Here is a 24766-nt window from a genome sequence, read left to right on the forward strand (position 1 = left end):
CTGGGAGGCTGGCGTTGGAGGAGGCACCACCACCAGTGTGGCTTAAAGCAATGAAGACAAGGCCACCAGACAAAAGAGCTGTGCTGCAGGATGGCAGCGATGCACACACTAGGGGCAGAAGAGCAGGACCAGGTACCGAGGCGTTGCAGCCACGTGCAGACGGTGATGTTTCTCCGAACACAGGAACTCGGGAGCTGAACGGAGCTGTGGCAGGGCAGCATTCAGGAACCACCATTATAGCCTCTGTGGGTGCTGAAACTAAAGCAGAATTCTGGTCTGTTACTCCTGGCATCAAAGCTGTGTTTAATGAAAAGAAGAAAGCATTCAGGTCAGGAGATGGGGAGGCATTTAGGAGTGTCCAGAAAGTGCAGTCAGTCAAAATCAGGGAGGGGAAGGAGGCTTTCAGGAGGAAAATGGAACACAGACTTCAGAATAACACCAGGGAAGTGTCACGGGGCATGAGGACCATCACTGGCTATGTCCAGGAGCCACGTAACTGAGGGGTCCGAGGATAGGGCCAACGTACTTAATAATTTTTTTATGGAATAGATTCCAGGTTGGACCGCTGAATCCCCCGCTGCTTACAATAGGCTCCCCATCACATCGCTCACATGACTCTGTTATGCAAGCTTTACCCCACAAAGGCTGCAGGACCTGAAGGAATCAAGGGTGCTGAAAGTCTGTGCTCCCCAGCTATGTGGTGTTCTCCAACACATCTTCAACCTGAGCCTGCATCTGGAGAGAGTTCCCCTTGGATGGAAAAAGTCATGCATTGTGTCTGTGAATAAGACACCATGTCCCAGAGTCCTCAACAACTACAGACCCACCTTTTACACATTATTAAGGCTTTTAAGAGGCTGATTCTGGAGTCCCCTGTTCTTTGGTTAAACCTTCAGTCGACCCCCTCCAGTTTGCATACCAACCTCGACTAGAAGTGGATGATGCTATCATTCATCTGCTCCATCGTACCTACAACCACCTGGACAAGCCTGGTGCTTTAGTGAGAATCATGTTCTTGGTTTCTACAGCACATTTAACACAATCTGGCCTGTGCTGCTGGAAGTAAAATTGAAGGACATGCAGGTTTAGCCCCCCCTTATTTCATCGGTCATGGAATACCTCACCACTGTGGTCTACAGCTCCAACTTCAGGTACAACTCAGAGTCCTGTCATATCCAGACGTTCTCTGATGACTCTGCAATTGCAGGATGTATCCAGGGTGGTGACATCACAGAGTACCAGGGAGTGGTGGACAACTTTGTGGACTGGTGTGGACAGAACCACCTCGAACTTAACATCAACAAAACTAAGAAGCTGGTGATGGACTTTAGGAAATCTGGAAGTACTGTCACCCTTGTCACTATTAAAAATGAAGAGGTGGAGATCATGACAGAGTGTAAATACCTGGGAGTGTACTTGGACAATAAACTAGACTGGAAAAAGAACTCCTTAGCAGTATACAAGAAAGCTCAGAGCAAAATGTACTTCCTGAGGAGGCTCCGGTCCTTTAATGTCTGTAGTGTAGTGTAGTGTCTGTCTGAGCCCACTAACATTCTCTTAAACTTACCTGGGTATGTCACATAACCTGCTTTCTGGAACACTCCCTAGGTATGCTGGGGCCCACAAAGAAAACCAGAGGCAGGACCCAAATGCAATGATCCACAAACAAACTGTGAAATGAAATGATTTAATTACAACACACACACACACACACACACACACACACACACACACACACACACACACACACACACACACACACACACACACACACACACACACACACACAGGTACATGACAACATCTAAAAATCACTGCTAATGCAGGCAAAAGGTAATTTTAACAAGAACGCTAAACGTGGAACAAGTACAGAACACAAGGCACAAAGTAACAAACAAACCTTGACACAGAAAAGAAGAGAGCACGATGGAAAGGGTAACATGAATATTGAATCGACAACTAGCGAATACAAAAAAGGAACTTAAATACTGATAGAGACAGGTGAAAATAATCAAACTAATTACAGACAGGAAATCAGGAGGCACATACAGAAATAAACTAACTGGTCGACCAGCCAAATTAAGATAACTTGTAAATTGCCAAAACTAAAGACGTAAGTGGGTTACCTTCGACATAATGTTTGCATGTGTATTTGAAGTTATTTTATTCCCATCTCAATTGTTTTGCATAGGCAATGTCATTTATGAGGGGCTGTGCAGCGGCATTCCAGTTTCCGGTTTTATTTTGTAAGCACTTCCGTTTCTTGTCACACCACAGCAGTTCCCGCTTCACTCCCGGTCCTCATTACACACACCTGTTTTGTATCAGTAATCAGCTTCTTGCATTTAACCACCACCTGTCGCCTTAGTTCTCCGCCAGATCGTCGTACGTATGTCAGTCAGTACCTACCAGCGTTTCACCGTCCTACCTGTTTGTGTTTCGACCCTGCTTCGTGTTCCTGACTCCCGATTCCTGCCTGCTCCTTACCGGTACCGTAAACCTTATCAATCTGGTTGCCGAACCCTTGCCTGTCCCTGGACTTGTTTTTTGCCTGCGCCTGTTGTACCTCAATCTGAGATAAAGTGTGTTTTGACCTGGACCGTCTGTCATAAGGAGTTCTGTATTAAAGCCGTAAATTTCACCCTCTGTCTGACGTCTCGGTGCTGTGCATGTGGGTCCGTTCGCTGCCGCTCTGTGACAGAACGATCTGGCCAGACTTGGACCCAGCCAGCACCCAGGACTGTTACGGTTTTTTTCCCTTTTTTCTTTTTACGCACCTCCGTGCATAACCGTTCACCGGAGCGATGGAGTTTGTTCCCCTGAGTTTACCGGAGGACGTTCGCAGCGATTTCCAGCGACTAGCAAAGGAATACGCGGAGGCCGGCAGTGCCAAGGTTCGGCTCGGCATTGTGGATTTGGCCATCGAGATCCTGGAAGAGGAGTTTTGGTGGCGTGAGTACCCCGGAGTACAGGCGTTCTCTGATGGACTCCATCTAATGCGGAGGGACTTGGCACGTGCACTACGCGCATCGTCTGGGCGCGTCTCCGCCGCCGCTCCTGTCGCCGCTCCCGCGGTTCACGTTTCTGTCCCTGTCGCCGCTTCAGCAGATCCTGTTCCCGTTCCTGTCACCGCTCCGGCGGCTCGCGTCTCCACTCCTGTCGCTGTTCCGGCGGTTCACGCTCCGGTCACCGCTCCAGCGCCTCCAACCCAGGCCGCTGCCTCTGTTCGTCACTCGGACCCAGCTACAGAGACCCAGCCCCCGCCGCTCTCAGCGCCTCAGACGACGGTCAGCCGCAGGCGCCCCAGACGACGTCGGCGAGGGCACGGGTCTGGGGTCCAGGGCCCAGAGACCTCGGTCGCAGTGACCGAGCAGCTCTCCTCTCCGGCAGAGGATTCCCTCGGCTCCCCTACTGACTGTGTCGTGTCAATTGCAGGCATCCCCGATAGCGTCACTCAACGAATCCACCTCCACTGTTCTCCCCCGGTTGCATTCCTCTTCGCTCATCTGATGGACACGGCTGATTCAGCAGCAGACCCGGGCACAAGGGACCAACTGTTTGAGGAGGCAGCTGCCCTCATTCGGAGGGAACCTGCCCTGCGTGCGGCTCTGCAACTCCCAGGTCTGCAACCAGCAGCCACGCCTGATCCCACGTCTCAGTCAGGTCAGTCAAGCCACGCTCAGTCTCCAGTCCAGCCGCGCGCTGTTCAGTCTCCAGTCCAGCCGCGCGCTGTTCAGTCTCCAGTCCAGCCGCGCGCTGTTCAGTCTCCAGCCCAGCCGCGCGCTGTTCAGTCTCCAGCCCAGCCGCGCGCTGTTCAGTCTCCAGCCCAGCCGAGCCCAGTTCAGTCTCCAGTCCAGCCGAGCCCAGTCCAGTCGAGCCCAGTCCAGGTCCCAGCCCAGTCGAGCCCAGTCCAGGTTCTAGCCCAGTCGAGTCCCGTCCCAGTCCAGTCGAGCCCAGTCCAGGTTCCAGTCCAGTCGAGTCTACTCCACGTTCCAGCCCAGCCGAGTCCTGTCCCAGTACAGTCGAGTCCTGTCCCAGTCCAGCCCAGTCACGCGCAGGTCTTGTCCCAGCCAGAGATCACCACATGTCGACCAAGTGCTATGCACACCCGATCAGGCCCGACGTCTGCTCTGTCGAGCTCGGCAGCGGCAAGCAGCCATGCCATCTCCAGAGGAGACGCCGTCTCAATCGCCGCCGGCTCCAGCGAGGAACCTGAGAGCAGCGCCGCCGGCTCCAGCGAGGAGCCTGAGAGCAGCGCCGCCGGCTCCAGCGAGGAGCCTGAGAGCAGCGCCGCCGGCTCCAGCGAGGAGCCTGAGAGCAGCGCCGCCGGCTCCAGCGAGGAGCCTGAGAGCAGCGCCGCCGGCTCCAGCGAGGAGCCTGAGAGCAGCGCCGCCGGCTCCAGCGAGGAGCCTGAGAGCAGCGCCGCCGGCTCCAGTGAGGACGCAGTTCCTGTTCCCGTCGGCCAAGTAGTGCCGTTCCAGTTCCTGTTCCCGTCGGCCAAGTAGAGGCCGTTCCAGTTCCTGTTCCAGTCGGCCAAGTAGAGGCCGTTCCAGTTCCTGTTCCCGTCGGCCAAGTAGAGGCCGTTCCAGTTCCTGTTCCCGTCGGCCAAGTAGAGGCCGTTCCAGTTCCTGTTCCAGTCGGCCAAGTAGAGGCCGTTCCAGTTCCTGTTCCCGTCGGCCAAGTAGAGGCCGTTCCAGTTCCTGTTCCCGTCGGCCAAGTAGAGGCCGTTCCAGTTCCTGTTCCCGTCGGCCAAGTAGAGGCCGTTCCAGTTCCTGTTCCCGTCGGCCATGTTGCGGCCGTTCCAGTTCCTGTTCCCGTCGGCCATGTTGCGGCCGTTCCAGTTCCTGTTCCCGTCGGCCATGTTGCGGCCGTCCCTGTTTCTGTCGGCAACGTAGAGGTCGTCCTGGCCCCCGTTCCTGTCAGCCTCGGAGTAGCGGTTCCCGCCGACCTCCAGGAGGGGGTCGCGCCAGCCGCAGCCCGGCTCCGGCCGCACCTGCATCGGTTCCTGGCGGCCCGGCTCCGGCCGCACCGGCATCGGTTCCTGGCGGCCCGGCGCCGACCGCGCCTGCATCGGTTCCTGGCGGCTCGGCGCCGACCGCACCTGCATCGGTTCCTGGCGGTCCGGCGCCGACCGCATCTGCATCGGTTCCTGGCGGTCCGGCGCCGACCGCGCCTCCACGACTGTTCCCGCCTGCCGGACGGGTGGCCTCGCCCTCGGTGCCTCCTGCTGGTTGGATGGCGCTGCCTCCTTTGGCGCCGTCCGCCTCGACTCCGCCACCGCCACGGCCGTTCGCCTGGGGTGAGCCCCCTCCTGCCACGACGATGGCGAAGCCTCTGCCGCCGTCGCCCACCATGATCCTGGGACTCTCCTGCCACCACCCTCGTTAGGGACCGCTGGACTCTGTTCTCCCGGTCATGGACTTTCTGTTCGGTTTTTTTTGGACTTTCGATTTGACCCTCCTCCGGTCCTCCCTCCGCCCACCCTGCTTGTGTGCCTTGGGGGGGAGGGATTCGGTCCCTCCTCCTGTGACCGCCCTCCGCCCGCCCTGGTTTGGGGGGGGGGGGGGTTCTGTGGGCGCCGTGGAAGTCGCCCTAGAGGGGGGGGTACTGTCAGGTTTTCGTTCTTGGTTTCATTTTGAAAGGACTTTTCTGTTTTTGATTCCAGTTTCCGGTTTTATTTTGTTAGCACTTCCGTTTCTTGTCACACCACAGAAGTTCCCGCTTCACTCCCGGTCCTCATTACACACACCTGTTTTGTATCAGTAATCAGCTTCTTGCATTTAACCACCGCCTGTCGCCTTAGATCTCCGCCAGATCGTCGTACGTATGTCAGTCAGTACCTACCAGCGTTTCACCGTCCTACCTGTTTGTGTTTCGACCCTGCTTCGTGTTCCTGACTCCCGATTCCTGCCTGCTCCTTACCGGTACCGTAAACCTTATCAATCTGGTTGCCGAACCCTTGCCTGTCCCTGGACTTGTTTTTTGCCTGCGCCTGTTGTACCTCAATCTGAGATAAAGTGTGTTTTGACCTGGACCGTCTGTCATAAGGAGTTCTGTATTAAAGCCGTAAATTTCACCCTCTGTCTGACGTCTCGGTGCTGTGCATGTGGGTCCGTTCGCTGCCGCTCTGTGACAGGCAAGTCAGCAGCATTTAAAGAATGTTTCTATACACTGTTATGCTTGATATAATTTATTTTCATACAGTACACAAGTTAATGAGGACAAACAGTCAACAGTTTTTACTACAGTAACACAGAAACCAAAGCTTTCTTTTTATTTGTAGTCGTTGGCTCTTCTTCTGCCTCACTGGCTCTTTTACGCTGCGCAAAGAAACGTGTTCGCTAGCTTGGGGGTTTTAATTTAGCGGTTTGGTGTTACCGGTTACCGACTGGAGCAGCCCGTAAGACACGTGACCGAGACAAGTCCTAGGCGGATTTAGCCAAATGATTCCGGTAATTTTCCAAAATAACATTGTTCAGAATCACACAATAAATAAAACGGGAATAATGTGAGATTTCTTTCGCGGCCTGGTACCAGTTGACCCACGGACCGGTACTGGTCCACGGCCCGGGGGTTGGGGATCACTGCGTTAAATGATCATGTTTATTTGTGTTGAGTTTTGTGCCCAGATTAAAGTCATAGTTTTCAGACTCAAGTAAAGATGCATCAACTATGACAAAGTCCACAACATTTTCTGTTGGCTGCCATCTTATTATCACAATCCGGGGTTTTGGTTCTGCATGTAATTTCCTGTTTTATTTTGTAATGATTTCCGGTTTCTGTTTTACCATGAGGTGAGGAGTGGCGATGCTATGTTACTCGCTATTCTTGCTTATGTGGGGGCAGTGTTACTGGCTATTCTTGTTAATGTGGGGGCAATGTTACTGGCTATTACGGTATTACTAATGTTCATGTTACATGTTTGGCATACAATTGTTCTTAAACTGCTTTTAACTTTTTTACAGTTGATATAAAATATTTTATTACAGTATTTGGTTCAGAATCTTTTTTTTCTAGATTTTCCCGTCTTATATGGCGGAAAATACGCTAATTATTAACACATCCATGTCCAAGTAGGAGAGGAAAGCAACATCACTTAGGAGGTTGAACGCTTCATAATCTCAGTAAGACAAGCACAGGTGGAAAATGGGCTGATCTAAAGAGAAGAGAATTTTCATTGATAAATTGCAAAAATGAAACATCCATTGCTTATAACAGCTGCAGTAAGAGTTGACAGATTTATAATTATTCTTCACATTTAAATATAATTTCTTCACACACCTGTGGTATGTAAAAGGGTGTTTCTCCTTGTCAGAACGTCAAAGGCGGCGGACCCACATGCACGGCACAGACAGACTGGGATATGAAAACAAAAGCATTTTATTCCAAAACTCAGAGTCAGGATCAGGCAGGGTCATACACAGGTAAGCAGAAAGGCTCAATGCAAGGGTTCAGGCAGGCTCAGTTCCGTGGACAGAGAGGGTTCGTTTACCGTGTTGGCAGAGATAGCAGTACCGATCAGGATCAGGCAGAATCATAATCATAAGACAGGCAGGGTAATTACCAGACAGGTTCAGCAGGCGATGCAGGCAGGATCAGGCAAGGCTCGGTAACGGTAGGCAAAACAAGATCGGAAACACGGGTCGGGACTAGAACCAAAACGCAGGATGATGGTGAATGCACGCGAACACGAACTAACAATCTGGCAAGGTACTAGGGTGAGAGGTGGTGCTTAAATACACAGTGACCTGATTACTGATGATGTGCAGGTGTGGCTAATGACCGGTAGAAACAGGGAACAGCTGAGACACGAGGTAAACAGGAAGTCCTTTTAAAGTATTAGCGGAAGTGAAACCAAGACGTGACAGTAAACACAGCTGTGGAGTGAGTCGCAGGAAGTCCTTCAAAATAAAACCCTAGAATAGAACCAGACAATACCGAAAATAAAGAACTCAAAATAGAACAAGGAGCAGGACCAGAGACTGTGACACTCCTATTATTGCCTGCACTTGTGCAGGTTTTGTGCACAAAGCCTCCAAGGTCTTAACTACAACCTCATTTGCATTTAACACGGCCAGAGCAACCCTCACACTTCTCACAATAGAGCTACAAGTCCATCCATCAATTTTCTTAACCGCTTACTCCCTAGTGCGGGGTCACGGGGGTGCTGGAGCCTATCCCAGCTGGCTACGGGCGAGAGGCAGGGTACACCCTGGACGGGTCGCCAGTCCATCGCAGTAGAGCTACAAGTGTCATTTTATATCCCAGAGTAGTAGGTCTCTGCTGTTATTAATCTCCTCAATGGCAAAGCATATACACTGAGCATATTTGAAAAAATCAAAATTTGTCTGAAAGTCAAACATATAGTTTCATTTATAGCATTAGTAATTAAAAAATCTTTGATCACATAAATACTACACATACATTTGGATATACATTGAAAGTGGTTACCTGGTGCATTCTGCTGACAGGTGTTTGTGTAGGTTTGCTGTCTGTTTTTCCAGCCTCTGTGGAAAAGGAAGAACTCTTCCTCTAGTATAATGTCATCATCTTCAAATAGTTGGGGATCCAGATCACCTCTGTGACGACACACCAGCTCTTCTGTTTGAAAGATTAATGCCACCAACAGCAGATGGAAGTGCCCAAACATGCTCAGTCCACCTCTTTCTGACTGTAATGATGTTTGTGAAGAATCTGATGCAGATTATTGGCATGAGTTGGTTAATATAGATGTTAGGTCATAAAAAATATTTTATGTCTGTGGACCTTTAGTATACGTGTGGTTAGGTTAAAAGGGTGATGTCATTGTAGCACATTTACTTTTAAAGTACTTTTTTGTTATTAGATAAGAACAACAGTGTGCTGCACATTTGTTTCTTAATAATGTTACATCTAATGTAATCTTTAATGTAATCTTATTTATCTCAAAACATATACAAACAGTGAAATGAAATTTTGTTTTACAGTAAATACGTGTTTCATAAACCTTTGTCATTGACATAACATTTACATTTCTACCATTAAACAAAGGAATTTAAAAGATCGCTATAAAACCCATAGCAATTGGTATGGAATATATTTACATGGCACAATTTACAGTACATTCAATGACACAAATTTGTTCCTCCAGCATGCTCGGAGTGCCTGTGTTTCTGTCCAGTCTTATCTTCTTCATTGTGAATACATTTCTGGGTTCGAGTTTATGTCTTTGCAATCAGTGCCACTAGTTACACCTGGCTGTTTTGTTTTGTATTTAAAGTTCCCTGCATATGTTTTTTTTTCATGATAAAGAACGCTAAATATTTTAACCTTGGTGTCTCAATAAGTTAAATTTTCATGCCAAAAAGCCATGTAGGTTGTCCACACATGCAATGGAAAAATTGTGTAATTCGTAAGTCTGCAGGATAATGAGGTTATCATATAGTTTATGCCTTGTTGTGTTCAACTTGAATGTTCCATATGTGTGCAATTCATCTCATTTTGTTTGTTGTACATCAGTTTTATGTACTAATTGCTTAGACTGAGTGTGATTTATGGCCCTCCCTGTATCTGGCTCTATCTGACTCCTCAAAACCCAAGCTTGAGAAGTTCTTTCCCTTTATCTCTTCACAGTACTGCACGTTCTTTCTGATAGCAAGGCTCCAGTGGTACCAGGTGGAAGAATGTAAACATCTCCACACATGGGGACAGAGATGAGGTGGCACAGTAACTTAATCAAGGACAGTGAAAAAAGAGGCACTGGTTGTTGTGACAGTTTTCATGGCCAGACAGGTACTGAAAATTTTAAATAAATACTCAAATATGTTTATTAAATATGTTTCAAAATTTTGTACTTGTGTTACAGTTCAATACCAGAGTTTTACTGTCCAATTCATAATAGAGAGTCTATTAAATTTTATTGTTAAGTTATTGATTTTTAGGTCATGGTTACATCCAGTGTTTAATGCTGGAATTATTATCTTTCAAAACTAAGTATTTACAATAATAAACATTTACACAAAGGTGCACCTAAAATTTTACTTTGAATGTTTGAATTGTGCTGAGTAGTCAAAAGTGTTGCTAAAGGATCTCTGTTTGAAGAAATGAAATAAATATTAGATTTCGAATTATTATGTTTTTTTTAATAATAAACATAGTGAAATTATGCTCAAATCATCATTATCACATAAAATAACCTTTGCTTGAAATCTATGAAACTGGTTTCTCAGTTTACACTCTAAATAGAATGTTGCATGTTAACTATTTCATCAGGTAATAATTATGTGAAATATCTACTAAAAGATAAGATAAGATTTAGATATACTAAAATGAAACATACATCAAGAGGATTAACGGGGTGTGAACTGCAGACCCTGTGTCACAAGTAACACTACACCGACTGAGCCACCAGAGGACTCCTTATGGACTGGTTGCAGGAATTTGTACTTTAAAAAGTATAAAATGTAACATTTTATAATGTGTTAATATATTATTTAATATATTTCAGGGTTCATTAATAACCAATAAACCTTATATTTTATACTTATTTACATGTATAATTATTTATACATAAGGTTATGTATAACTTTATAAAAATTCTAATAATGCAAACATGTTTTTCTGATGGCTCAGTGGGTTTAGTGTTAGCCTGGGCAACAGGAATTACCGGTTCAAGACCAGTTGATCCAATCAGATGCTTGAGTAAACCACTTCACAGTAGCTCCCTAAGTATGTCTGGCAAGGTAAAGGTCAGATGTAGAGAATACGATTTATTCTGAAGGAAAATTTACATGTCATTAAACTACATAAAGTTGAAGTTGTATGCCTGATAATTTTTTTGAGTGTATTCAAGATTGTGCTATCGGTATCAGACATCAAAAAGTCGTATGGCGCCACACCTACTTATTTGTAAGTCATATGACAATTTACAAATATACAGTCTTGGATTATTGTAGTAGTGCAACACAACTAGTCCAATCACATATACATTACATGTGTATGTGCAGTGTGTGTGTTCATGTGTCCTTGTCACTGTATTTGTAAATGTGTGAACATTTTCAAATTGTCTTTTGCGCGCCTTTACCTAAAATATTCTTTTTAGTGTTCTTCTCTGGTCTGAGCAACATAATGAAACATTTTGGAATGAAAATACAAATCAACAGTCCAAAACTAGATGCCACGATAGCAAATATCTCTACAGCAACACTAAACTTTCCAGGAGAGCTGACATAAGCTGGAATAAAGGTAAGCCACACTGCACAAAATATCAACATGCTGAAGGTGATGAACTTGGCCTCATTAAAGTTATCAGGCAGTTTTCGAGCCAAAAAAGCAAGAATGAAACAAATCAGAGCTAGAAAACTTATGTAACCAAGTACAGCCCAGAATCCTACAGGTGAGCCCAGAGCACATTCTAAGATGATTCTGTCTTTGACTACCTTCAAGTTCTTAAATGGAAAAGGAGGAGAAATCGTTAACCACAGGACACATATTAAAACCTGTATGAGAGTGAAGACCAGAACACTGAGTCTCTGCTGTGTTGGTCCAAACCATTTCATGGCATTACTGCCTGGAAGTGAAGCTCTGAATGCCATTAACACCACCACAGTTTTCCCCAGAACACAAGACATACAGAGGACAAAGGTGATGCCGAATGCTGTGTGTCTCAGCATGCAGGACCACTCAGAGGGTCGACCCATGAAGGTCAGAGAACACAGGAAGCACAGAGTCAGGGAGAAGAGCAGCAGGAAGCTCAGCTCAGAGTTGTTGGCCCTGACAATAGGGGTTTTCCTGTATGTGAAGAAAATGAAGGCTACAACAGCAGTCATGCATGTTCCACATAAAGATGCTGCAGTGAGCAGTGCTCCCATCATTTCTTCATAGGATAGAAACTCTGCCTCTTTCTTTACACACACATCTCTTCTGTCGTTTGACCAGAATTCAGGTGGACATTGAACACAGTTGATGGAATCTGACAAGAAATAATAAAGCAGATAATAGACTTAGTGTTTTACATTTCAAAATTGTCTTTGTATCTACACAGATATGACACAACTAAATTTCTATTAAATGCTGCAATAACTATATGAAACTGTCCCCAAATTATTGAGTGAGTCATTTAAAAATGTCAAACTTGTTGATTTATAACCTATATTGTTGTTGTTTTGCCTTTGCTTTCCATGTTTATACTCCAATACAGTTATGTGGATTTACATTAAATATTACTAGACCTGTGGTGTTGCTTATTTCTCCTTCTGCACATCTTATACAGTCATAGCAGCAGACAGGCTTTCCTTTCTGGAGAACCTTACGAGTTCCTGGCGAACATTTCTCACTGCAAACCGACACAGGAACCTGCAGGAACGACATCTCACTGAAGAAAACATGCGTATACAATATAAGCATTGAGTGTAAAATTTAAATTTAAAGGTGAATGTTAAAGATTATATTATAAGGCAATCAGTGATAGTTTACATGGGTTGAGCATTGTGCCCAGATTAAAGTCATATTTTGCAGACTCAGCTGTTTGTCTGCAGGTAAAGATGCATCATAGAGACCAACTGTGATGAAGTCCACGACACCATTTTCTGTTGGCTGCCAGTTTATAATTTCATACTTTGCTGGTGGGTCTCCATCCTCATTGAAGTAAACTTCATCTCCTTCCTTTGTCTTGAATTTAATGTTTTTCACACCCTGTAAAATCTGAAATGTAATATATTTATTTAAGTTTTAAGTTATAAGTTTAATTAAGTAAGTAGTAAGTAAAAAGTAAGTTTTAAGTTATATTTTAAGAACATAATGTGAAACATTTTTCATGATAATTTATGTAACATTTAGATCTGGATATTATTTTTACTCACCGTAAATGGCTCTAACAACATTGGTCGATTACATGTTTCATTACAATCAAGTATCTTATGAAGTGCATGGGCTACAGCATACACTCCTTTATAGATATTACTGAATATGGGCATAAGTGACATATCAGTATAGCTGTTTTTCACTCCAGATAAATCTTCATGTCCAGTACATTGTTGCAGATTCTTTGCTGATGCATTTGACTCATTGAACTTACAGCTAAATAACATTTCCCAGAACTCTCTTAACATGTTGTTACTCCATGAACACAGTGGTTTTACATCCATTATGAACTCTTTTAATCCTCTTACATGTGCTTTGGGGATGGACAGACCCATGGCACCATCCAGAATGTGATATTGGTCCATTTCTGCAATTTGAAAATCAAAAATCCAGGCCTCACTACCAACCCACTGATAACCACTAACATTGTAGTGAGACAACTCATACATGAGCACATTCATGTCAAAGGTAGAGAGGAAAGCAACAATCACCTTGGAGGTGGAACGCTTAATAATATTTATAATATTTTGTATTTTGTTTGGTGGGTCTGTCCTGAAGAAAGCTACAGAATACTCCAGACAGATGCCCAGCTGCTGAGCTGTTTCTGTGAATGTAGCCATGCCATTATTGCCATAATCATTGTTACTTCTAATAGCTCCAACCCAAGTCCAACCAAAGTGTTTGACCAGCTGGGCCAGAGCTCTGCTCTGATAGTAGTCACTGGGTATTGTTCTGAGGAAAGATGGGTACTTGGATTTATCACTGAGACATGCACAGGTGGCCAGTGGGCTGATCTACAAAAAGAAATTATTTCCCATGATAACAGGAAAGTGAAATATCCATTGCTTGTAACAGCTGGTGTGAAAGTTGAAAAATTGGAAATAATTCTTCACATATAAATGATATAATTTAATAACACACCTGCGGTATGTGAAAGGGTCCAACAACAGTAGCTATAGCCATGCAGGGAGAAGAAGATGTTTCTCCTATCATTGCCTGCACTTGTGCAGGTTTGGTGCATGAAGCCTGTGCCGTCTCAAATGCAACTTCTTTGACATTAGACACAGCCAGGGCAATCCTCACACTTCTGGCAATGGAGCCACATGTATCGTAAATTTTATATCCCAGAGAGACTCCAGGTAGTAACTCTCTGCTGTTATTAATCTCCTCGATAGCAAAACGTATACACTGAGCATATTGGAAGCTTCTGTAAGTCAAACTTAAAATACATAGTAATTTAGAACTAAACCAGTATTCAATCACATTCATACACACACAGGTGAAAATATATTTTAAGTGTTAAGACAATTTTTTTATTATAATCCCCAGTTTGGTAGGGACTTCGAATACATACACCAACATTTTCCTAAACGTACAATTAAAAATATTGTTGTTACAGTATCCATTACCTGGTGCATTCTGCTGGCAGGGGTTTGTCTGTGTAGGTTTCCTGTTTGCCTTTCCAGCTGCTGTAAAAAGGGAAGACTCCCCCCAGTATAATGTCACCATCTTCATATAGTTGGGGATTCTCAGGATCACCTCTGTGCCGACATACCAACTCTTCTGTTTGAGAGATAAATGCCATCAACAACAGCTGGGAAAAAGGCCAAACCTGCTCTTGCCACTTCTTTTTAAATGTCATGATGTCTGTGAAGAACAATTAGGTAAAATCAGATGCAAGTGTGTGAGGTTTATTATAGATTTTTGGTCATTATGAAAAAAACGATGACACTTTATCTCTGTGGACCTTCAGTACAAGTGGGGCAAAAGAAGGAGGTGATTTCATTGTAGTGCATTTAGTCCAAGTGTACCCTTGGTTATTCCTATTACACAGATAGAAAAATGTGCTGCATGTTTGTTCCTTAATATTGTTACAATTAATTTATTAAAACGTATTTATCTTTCTATTATCTCTTATTTATCAAAATCATACCAGATTGTTTTACCATAAATGTTTTGCATTGTCATAACAAAATATCTACATACACAAGATGTGTACATTTCTACCACTAAACCAAGTAATTCGGTAATACTAATAGACATCAAATTAAAAACTATAGGAATGGGCAAAACACAGAACCAAGTACTTCATAATTTGCCGTAACATTTAACAATGTAGATCTGCAGTATTTACAGTATAACTGCAATATTTACATTTAACAACATACAACAGTTTGTCAATTTGTCCCTCCGACTTGCTAGGGTGCCTTTGGATGATGGTAGTTCACTTTCATGAAAGTTATGTGTGATTTGTTATCAGTTATCATTAAAGTAAAAAGATGGAACTAACAAAACACAAAATCAAAGAAAGAAACAAAGTTGCTAACTTGGAGAGTAATTAGCAGCAAAAAAAAGAACGAAACAGCTCAGAGCTAGAAAACTTTTGTAACTACAGTAAGTACAGCCCAGAATCCTACAGTTGAGCCCAGGGCACATTCTAAGATGATTCTGTCTATGACAGAAGTTCTTACTACTAAGTTCTTAATTGAGAAAGGAGAAGAAATCACTAACCACAGGACACATAGGGCACGTTGACATGTTAATCGCGCGTTAATGCAGACAATGTGTGTTAATGCAGTTTTTTTTATTATTAATATTTAAGTCCGTTGTGCACTGGCTATGAATACTCATACAGACAAATAAAATCAACCCAACACGGTCATGTCGTCTGCATACTTTAGGAGTTTCATAGACGGGTTCCCTGAGGTGCAGTTGTGGATATACTGTAGAGGGAGAAGACAAGTGGGGAGAGAACACACCCCTGTAGTGCGCCGGTGCTGGTGGTAGGGGGGCCAGATGTGATGTTGCCCAGCCTCACCTGCTGCCTCCTGTCAATCAGGAAGCTCCTGATCTACTGGCAAGTGGGATTAGGGACGTCAGTTTGTGGTGGAGTATTCCAGGGTGATGGTGTTAAAGGCTGAACTGAATCCTGATCATGGCATATGTGCCAGGGAGATCCAGGTGCTGCAGGATGTAGTGGAGTCCCAGGTTTACTGCATCATCCGCTGACCTGTCTTTTATGTAGGCGAACTATAGGGGGTCTAGTAGGGCGGTCTGTGATGTCCTTTAGATGTCTCAGTACCAGCCACTCAAATGTCTTCATGACCACAGACGTCAAGGCAACAGGTCTGTAGTCATTCAGGCTGGCGATGGAGGACTTCTTAGGTAGGGGCACGATGGTGGACTGTCTGAAGCAGTTGGGCACTGTAGACAGCTGCAGAGACCCGTTGAAGATCGGTGCCAGCTGGTCAGCATAGACTCTGAGGCAGGTTGGGGACACATTAGTCAGGTCCTGGAGCTATTTTGGTGTTCTGCCAACATCTTCACAGATCTTCAGTGCAGGTAGGGGTTCTGGTGACGGGAGGGTGTGAATATTGGGAGGTCTAGGTGAGCATATTGTGTGACTGGGAGGTGTGAAGTGGTTCTTTTTTCTTGTTGTTGTTTGTGCGTACAGTTTTTGTCTGAACACACATGTCCTTAAAAAAACTGATGTATGATGTCACAGTTTCAGTGAGCTAATGACTGTCTCTCGCTGTGGCTTCAAAAACCTCCCAGTCAGTATAGTCAAAGCAGCCCTGCAGCTCTAGTGTGGACTCCACCGTCCACTTTTTCACTGTCCTGACCACAGGTTTACAGGTTTTAGATTTCTGCCTGTAAGTTGGGATGAGGTAAAGCAGACAGTGGTCAGAGACGCCCAGTGCTGCACGTTGGAAAGAACGATAGGCATTCTTTAACGCAGTCTAGCAGTGGTCCAGAGTGTCTGCTGGGACACATGCTGCCTGTAGCTGGGAAGTTCCTGGCTCTGGTTTGCTTTGTTAAAGTAACCTGATATGAGCAGATAATGATAATGAGCAGGGAGTTTGGATGTTTCCTTTCCACGCTTGTTGTTGTTGTGGTCAGCCAGGTTCTGTAACGCTGTTGTCACACAGGCCTGAAGTGGGATGTAAATGCTGACCAGGACGAACATAGCAAACTCCCATGGTGAATAAAAGGGACAGCAGTTGACAAAGAAGCATTCCAAGTGAGGACTGCAGAACTTCTTCAACACTGTGGTATCTCTACACCAATCTTCATATGTAAAAAATAAAAGCACACCCCCCCCCCCATGTTTTCCCGAAAAGCTCCATGGTGTGAAGCACAGGGCTGTTAAAGTCCGTGTTTTTTGTGTTAAGAATCATCCATCTTATTTACCAGGGAGCGCACGTTAGCCATGTGTATTGACGGGAGCGGTGTGGTCTTGCAGTGTCTCAGTCTGATGAGCGCACCCACCCGAGAAATATCTCTGAAAATCTCAGAGTCTGTAAAAACCATAGGAAAAGTTCCAAGAAAAGAGTGTTCTTTGCTGAGGAGTGCCTGTCTGGAGTAGGTTATTCGTCAGGCCGTGAGTGTCTGCATAAAATAAATTAAAAACACTATATGATCTATAATGGGTGAAACGGTGGAGCGGTGGGTAGCACCATTGCCTCACAGCAAGAAGCTTCAGGGTTCGATTCGGAGGCGGCCATGGTGCCTTTCTGTGTGGAGTTTGCACGTCCTCCCTGTGTTTGCGTGGGTACTCTCCGGGTTCTCTGGCTTCCTCCCACAGTCCAAAGACATGCATTAGGTTGATTGGCTTCTCTCCATTGCCCATAGGTGTGAGTGTGTGTGTGAATGGTTGTCTGTCTATGTGTTGCCCTGCGATGGACTTGCGACCCGTCCAGGGTGTACCCTGCCTCTCGCCCATAGTCAGCTGGGTTAGGCTCCAGCACCCCCGCGACCCCGGATTTGATGTCTTTTAAACAACTTTCGATTTTGACTGTTGACCTTTGATTGATCTGTTACATTTGGTTCCAAAGTTATATACAGTATAGCTGAGTATCATCTGCATAACAATGAAAATTAATAGAATGCTTCCTAAAAATATCACTTAGAGGAGACATGTATAGACTAAACAGAATTGGACGAAGCACAGAACCCTGCGGTACTTCATAGCTAATCCTTGTGCATGTGGAGAATTTGTCATTAACATGAACAAACTGGACTCTGTTCAACAAATAGGATTTAAACCATCCCAGTGCTGTTCCTTTAATTCCGATGGTATGTTTTAGACGCTGTAATAGCATGTTGTGATCAACTGTATCAAATGCAGCACTAAGGTCTAACAGGACAAGGACAGAGACCAGACCATTGTCTGAAGCTAAGAGAAGATCATTAGTGACTCTAATCAGAGCTATTTCTGTACTATGATGTTCTCTAAATCCTAAATGAAAATTTTCATACAGGTTATTTCTACTCATGTGGTCAGATAATTGTTTAGCTACGATTCTTTCGAGAATTGTAGAGATAAAGGGTACATTTGAAATTTTGAACTAGCAATAGTTTGCTAGTTCTCCAGGGCCTGAGTAGTTATTTTCAAAAAAGGTTTGACCGCAGCCACCTTAAAAGCTTGTGGTACATAGCCTAATAAAGCCTAAAGTAATCTGGTTGGGATTGAGTCTAAAAGACATGTCGATGAAACTAGAGGGTGATTCTGTCATTTGGAGGAAGACGCTGATCAATAATTTCTCTAATGTAGATAATTTCATGGGCGAAGTAGTTCATAAAGTCATTGCTGCTGAGATTTAGGGAGATAGTAGGCTCAGCACATCTATGACTCTTAGTCAGCCTGGCTACAGTGTTGGAAAGTGTCATGGATCAGCATCTGGTTGTCACTGTTATTTGCTACTTTGCTTTCCGGTTTTATTTTGACACTTCTTGTTTGGTTTCCTGTCTGTTCTAGGTTCCGTTTTACCACTCAGTCATATGTTTCACCAGCTGTGTTAAGATGTCACTAGTCACGTGATCATCAGCTGTTTTGTGTTAATCATCAGTCACTCTATTTAGCCTCAGTATGCACCTCTTTTTTTCAATCTGTCAGATTGTAAGCTCAGTCAAGTAAGCTCCTGTTTTTGCCTTACGTACTTACCTGAGTTGCCCGCTTCTTGTGAGCATCTCTGTCAGTGTTCTGTATTCCCGGTGCCTATCCGTGCAAGTTTACTTTTGCTTCTTGTTTTTACGGAGCTGTCTATTAAACAAAGTACTAGACTGAGTTCAGTCTCCGGCTGTGCATCTGGGTCCTGCATCACGACCACGTCCCGTCGGTCCGTGACAGAAAGAAACCAGGGGTTGAAACCAGCAGGGGATGTGTTCTCCTCAATTAAGGAAGGATAATATGTTTTTCCAGCAGCACAAAATGTTTTTATATATAGTATTTTTTAAATATTATTAGACTGTCCTTCCATGCTATGCAGTTTGTATTTATTGTGTTGGAATGCCACTGCCTTTCTAGTTGTCGGGTCCTGTGCTTTAGGTTGTGGATCTCGGAGTTATACCATGGAGCTAACCTCCTCTGATTTACTGAATTCTTCTTCAGAGGAGCCACTGTGTCTAACATTGAACGTAGAGAAGCTGTAGCATTATTTACAAGACAGTCAACCTGTTCATTAGAGTTAAGGTGACTGTTCTCCTCTGTGTAGCTACATGAGTGTATTGGTGCTTTTATTTTAAAAAGCAATAAAAGTGTGTGGGCCTAATACGTGAACTATAAAATAGTCTCATTAACTAGTCACTATTACACATTCAAAGGCATGGATAATGCTATTAAAGCTAAAGATATGAATTGCTGCGTATATCTTGAAAGGATTTGGAGCAGGTGTACATGCTTAATTTCTAAATTATGAAATAGTCTTAACTAGTCACGATTACGCATACAAAGGCACAAATAATGCTATTGAGGTAAAGACATAGATTGATGCTTTTAATTTGAAATGACTTGTATGTGCTTAACAAACAAAAAGCTGAAGGTTGCAATAGTTTAAAGGTCGACCTGATGGAAAGGTTAATATGCTAATATGCCATAGCATTATCCATCAATCATCAGAAAGGACAAAGCTGAAAAGGTTTCTCCAGATGGGGAATCAAGATTAAAAATATATATCTGAAAATGTTTATATATATCTGAAAAATCTTTCTGTGGATGGATAAAAATTGTTTAAATGCTAATAGCATTAACATCTTTTATAACATCTTATAAGAGTAATTAAATACAAAGCTAAAAATTTTATCTGAAAATACAAAATAAAAGCAAAAATATTTCTAATAAATTGTAAGATTTTATTGTTTGCTTTCATACTGAAATTATCCAAAGTGTATGTTGGTAATTAAAACGTAAATTTGGTTCATTACTATTATCAAAAGTAGAATTAGTGGTATTTATAGTGTGAGAGCTGTTGCCAGCCAAATTAATTAGAGTCTATGGGAGGATTTCTGGAACTCTCTGCGCTTTGAGGCAGCTGCAGACTAAAGTGTAAGTTTGAAGGCTTAACCAGGCACATCATTAGAAAAAAGACAGGTATGACTATGAACAAGTGAAAAAAATATATCCTTAGCTTAATTTATAAGCTGATTTCTGTTTTCTGGGAACACATTATTTGTACTGTAATAAAATCTTTGTTATCTGACATATCACACATTTCTTATATGCATCTACAGTATATATGGTAGAACATTGCAGTAAAGCAACCATAAAATTTACCCTCAGGCAGTAACACACATTGCACAAATACTTACTTGTACACTGTATGTGCAGTGTGCATGTGTCTATCACTGTAATTGTAAAACTGTGAACTGTAGGTTTTTACAGCATGCTTTGTTCTCCTTTCCCCATCATTTTCTTTTTTGTGTTTTTGTCAGGTCTCAGTAAGATAATGTAACATTTTGGAATAAAAATACATATTAACAGTCCAAAACTAGATGCCAGAATAGCAAATATTTCTACAGCAACACTGAACTTTCCAGGAGAGCTGACATAAGCTGGAATAAAAGTGAGCCACACTGCACAGAATATCAACATGCTGAAGGTGATGAACTTGGCCTCATTAAAGTTATCAGGCAGTTTCCGAGCCAAAAAAGCAAGAACGAAACAGAGCAGAGCCAGAAAACCTATGTAGCCAAGTACAGCCCAGAATCCTACAGCTGAGCCCAGAGCACATTCTAAGATGATTCTGTCTTTGACTACCTTCAAGTTCTTAAATGGAAAAGGAGGAGAAATCGTTAACCAAAGGACACATATTACAACCTGTATGAGAGTGAAGACCAGAACACTGAGTCTCTGCTGTGTTGGTCCAAACCATTTCATCACATTACTGCCTGGAAGTGAAGCTCTGAAGGCCATTAACACCACCACAGTTTTGCCCAGAACACAAGACATACAGAGGACAAAGGTGATGCCGAATGCTGTGTGTCTCAGCATGCAGGACCACTCAGAGGGTCGACCCATGAAGGTCAGAGAACACAGGAAGCACAGAGTCAGGGAGAAGAGCAGCAGGAAGCTCAGCTCAGAGTTGTTGGCCCTGACAATAGGAGTTTTCCTGTATGTGAAGAAAATGAAGGCTACAACAGCAGTCATGCATGTTCCACATAAAGATGCTGCAGTGAGCAGTGCTCCCATCATTTCTTCATAGGATAGAAACTCTGCCTCCTTTTTCACACACACATCTCTTCTGTCATTTGACCAGAGTTCAGACGTACATTGAACACAGCTGATGGAATCTGACAAAAAAGGAGATAGTAGACTTATTCTTTTGGTGTCAACATTGAACCAAGTAAATTACTATCCAATGCTATATGAGTATTTGTTAATCATAGAAAGCATAAAATTTAAAACGTGTTGATTAAAAACTATTGTTTTTGTTTTGCCTTCGACTGCCCATGTTTATTCTCCTATACACTAACGTCCTATACATGGATAACATCTCAATCCGCTTCAATTAAATATTAGTAGACCTGTGGTGTTGCTTATTTCTCCATCTGCACATCTTGTACAGTCAAAGCAGCAGAGAGGCCTTCCTTTCTGGAGAACCTTATGAGTTCCTGGGGAACATTTCTCACTGCAAACCGACACAGGAACCTGCGGGAACAACATCTCACTGAGGAAAACATTGTATACAGTAAAAACTCTTTTTTGTTTTTATTGTACACTTTACATTCAGAGGGATTTTAAGATTATGTTTTAAATGAGGCAATCAGTGTCAATTTACCTGTTTTGAGCTCTGTGCCCAGATTAAAGTCTTATATTGCAGACTCAGCTGTTTATCTGCAGGTAAAAATGCGTCATAGAGACCAACTTTGACAAAGTCCACAACACCATTTTCTGTTGGCTGCCAGTTTATAACTTCATACTTTGCTGGTGGGTCTCCATCCTCATTGAAGAAAACCTCATCCCCTTCCTTTGTCTTAAATGAAATGTTTTTCACACTCTGTAAAACCTAAATAATGTATTTGCTTACTTGCTTTTTTAAAAACATGGTGTGTAACTGTTCCCATAACATGTCAAACTAACATTTTTCATGACGATTTATGTAACATATAGAATTTGGATTTTATTTTTTACTCACCAAGAATGGATCCAGCAGCATCGGTTGATTACATGTTTTGTTGCAACCAAGTATCTCATGAAGTGCATGGGCCACAGCATACACTCCTTTATAAATATTGTTGAATATAGGCATAAGTGACATATCAGTGAAGCCGTGTTTCACTCCAGATACATCTTCATGTCCAGTACATTGTTTCAGATTATCGGATGATGAATTTGACAGATTAAATTTACAGCTAAATAATGTTTCCCAGAATTCTATTAACATGTTGTTACTCAATGAACTCAGTGGCTTCACATCGATTATGAACTCTTTCATGCCTCTGACATGTGTTTTGGGGATGGACAGACCTATGGCACCATCCAGAATGTGATCTTTATCCTTTTCTGCGCTGTAGGAATCACCAATCCAGGACTCTGTGCCAACCCACTGGTACCCACTAAGGTTGTTCTGAGACAAGGTAAAAATCAATACATCCATATCCATGTTGTCGAGGAAAGCAACAATCACCTTGGAGGTGGAATGCCTAATAATTTTAATAATGTTTAGTATCTTGTTTGGTGGGTCTGTCCTAAAAAAAGCTACAGAATACTCCAGACAAATGCCGAGCTGCTGAGCTGTTTCTGTGAATGTAGCCATGCCATGATTGCCATAATCATTATTGCTTCTAATGGCACCAACCCAAGTCCAACCAAAGTGTTTGATCAGCTGGGCAAGAGCTCTGCTCTGATAGTAGTCACTGGGTATTGTTCTGAGGAAAGATGGGTACTTGGATTTGTCACTGAGGCAAGCACAGGTGGCAAACGGGCTGATCTACAAGAAGAAATAGTTTCCCATGATAACAGGAAAGTGAAATATGCATTGCTTATAACAGCTGGTGTGAAAGATTGGAAAATAATTGGAAATAATTCTTCACATATTAATTATATAATTTTATAACACACCTGTGGTATGTGAAAAGGTCCAACAACAGTAGCTATAGCCATGCAGGGAGAAGAAGATGTTTCTCCTATTATTGCCTGCACTTGTGCAGGTCTGGTGCATAAAGTCTTCAAGGTCTCATATACAACTTCATTGGAATTAGACATGGCCAGAGCAACCCCCACACTTCTGGCAATGGAGCTACATGTATCGTACATTTTATATCCCAGTGAGACTCCGGGTAGTAGCTCTGTGCTGTTATTAATCTCCTCAATAGCAAAACGCATAGACTGAGCATACTGGAAACCTCTGTAAGTCAAACTCAACATAAAGATATTTTCATTTATTGCATTAGTACTTAAAAACTAAAACAATGTATTTGATTACCTTCATACTACGCATACAGGTAGAAATATGCTTTAAGTGGTAAACCATTTGATTTTACTTCAATTCCTTGGTTATTAAATACTTCAAATATCTAAGAAAATATTTCTTGCTTTACAGTATTATTTACCTGGTGCATTCTGCCGGCAGAGGTTTGTTTGTATAGGTTTCCTGTCTGTCTTTCCAACTGCTGTAAAAAGGGAAGACTCCCCCCAGTATAATGTCCCCATCTTCAGATAGTTGTGGGTTCTCTGGATTGCCTCTTTGCCGACATACCAATTCTTCTGTTTGAGAGATAAATGCCACCAAAAACAGCTGGAAAAGAGTCCAGACCTGCTCTGGCCACCTCTTCCTGAATGCCATGATGTCTATCAGGAACAAACAGAACGAAACAATGAGGTCAAATCACATGCAGCCTGATGCAGATTAATGATGTGGGTTGGTTAATATAGATTTTGGGTAAAAAAAAGATGACACACCTGATCTATGTGGACCTTCAGTACCAGTGGGGTTTGAAGAAGGAGGAGTTTTCCCGATCTTGGCTATCAGATAAGAACAGCACTAAACAATATTATCTGAAATGGTTAAACCTAAATGTTTAATTAAAATGTTTAACAGTAGTGACTGTGTATTTTTTTAAAATATAAAACTGCATTAAAATAAGGCTTTTATGAAAACACAGAATAAACAAATGCTTAAAAACACACAAACCATTTATAATTGGTAAATTCGACTAAAATATAAGGTGCAGAGTGACAATAAATAAGGTGCCGATTGGAAGCCACGAAAGCCGAATCTGTAAAAAGAGCCAGACTTCCCATCACTATATAACCCACACCCCAAAACACCCACAATGCCCAGCTACATTGTCTACTACATTGACTGCACCATCCTTTTTCCACACCGTGACCAATGGTGCTGTCAGTGGCACTGGCTGTCAAATGGTTCAATCACTCCACATATTTTGGATAAAGTCCTCTGCAGCCTGTCGCTTAGCCTGGGGTAGTCTATGAGGCCTGTATCCCCTGTCTCTATGTGGTGCTAGACCAGTCTGGTTTGAGTGCAGTCCTTATCTACGGGTTGAAAAAATGTCCATGTACTCTTGCAGGAGCTGGTTCAGTTGCTCTCCCAGGTCCAGGGGCTGACAGCACCAGGTCCCTAGCTCCTTGACGGCGTTTACGATCTCCGCTGAAGGTGGCAGGCAGGTGAACGCTGATGCATACGGA

At 43.3% G+C, this 24766-nt stretch overlaps 2 protein-coding genes and 1 long non-coding RNA gene across 3 annotated transcripts; all 3 read right to left on the reverse strand.

Moving 5' to 3' along the window:
- Positions 1 to 6126: 6126 nt before the first annotated feature.
- On the reverse strand, positions 6127 to 8084 carry LOC129605011 (uncharacterized). Its single transcript, XR_008696471.1, has 3 exons — positions 7565 to 8084; positions 7282 to 7356; positions 6127 to 7156 (listed from the first exon to the last, which is right to left on the reverse strand). It is a non-coding gene; the product is annotated as an uncharacterized LOC129605011 (long non-coding RNA).
- A 2565-nt stretch (positions 8085 to 10649) lies between these two features.
- Positions 10650 to 18810, reverse strand: LOC114868213 (extracellular calcium-sensing receptor-like). The gene is made up of 9 exons (XM_029171652.3): positions 18785 to 18810; positions 15851 to 16100; positions 15491 to 15563; positions 14250 to 14403; positions 13762 to 14059; positions 12840 to 13634; positions 12454 to 12681; positions 12210 to 12333; positions 10650 to 11950 (listed from the first exon to the last, which is right to left on the reverse strand). The coding sequence occupies exons 1-9, from the start codon at positions 18808 to 18810 to the stop codon at positions 11037 to 11039; spliced, it is 2862 nt and encodes a 953-aa protein (XP_029027485.3). The 3' UTR covers positions 10650 to 11036.
- A 1304-nt stretch (positions 18811 to 20114) lies between these two features.
- On the reverse strand, positions 20115 to 23574 carry LOC114868215 (extracellular calcium-sensing receptor-like). Its single transcript, XM_029171653.3, has 5 exons — positions 23180 to 23574; positions 22254 to 23048; positions 21897 to 22124; positions 21643 to 21766; positions 20115 to 21408 (listed from the first exon to the last, which is right to left on the reverse strand). Exons 1-5 carry the CDS (start codon positions 23483 to 23485, stop codon positions 20495 to 20497), a joined length of 2367 nt encoding a protein of 788 aa, XP_029027486.3. The 5' UTR covers positions 23486 to 23574; the 3' UTR covers positions 20115 to 20494.
- Between the last annotated feature and the right edge of the window lie 1192 nt (positions 23575 to 24766).

Source organism: Betta splendens, chromosome 13 (genome assembly GCF_900634795.4).
Source record: "Betta splendens chromosome 13, fBetSpl5.4, whole genome shotgun sequence".
Lineage (NCBI taxonomy): Eukaryota > Metazoa > Chordata > Actinopteri > Anabantiformes > Osphronemidae > Betta > Betta splendens.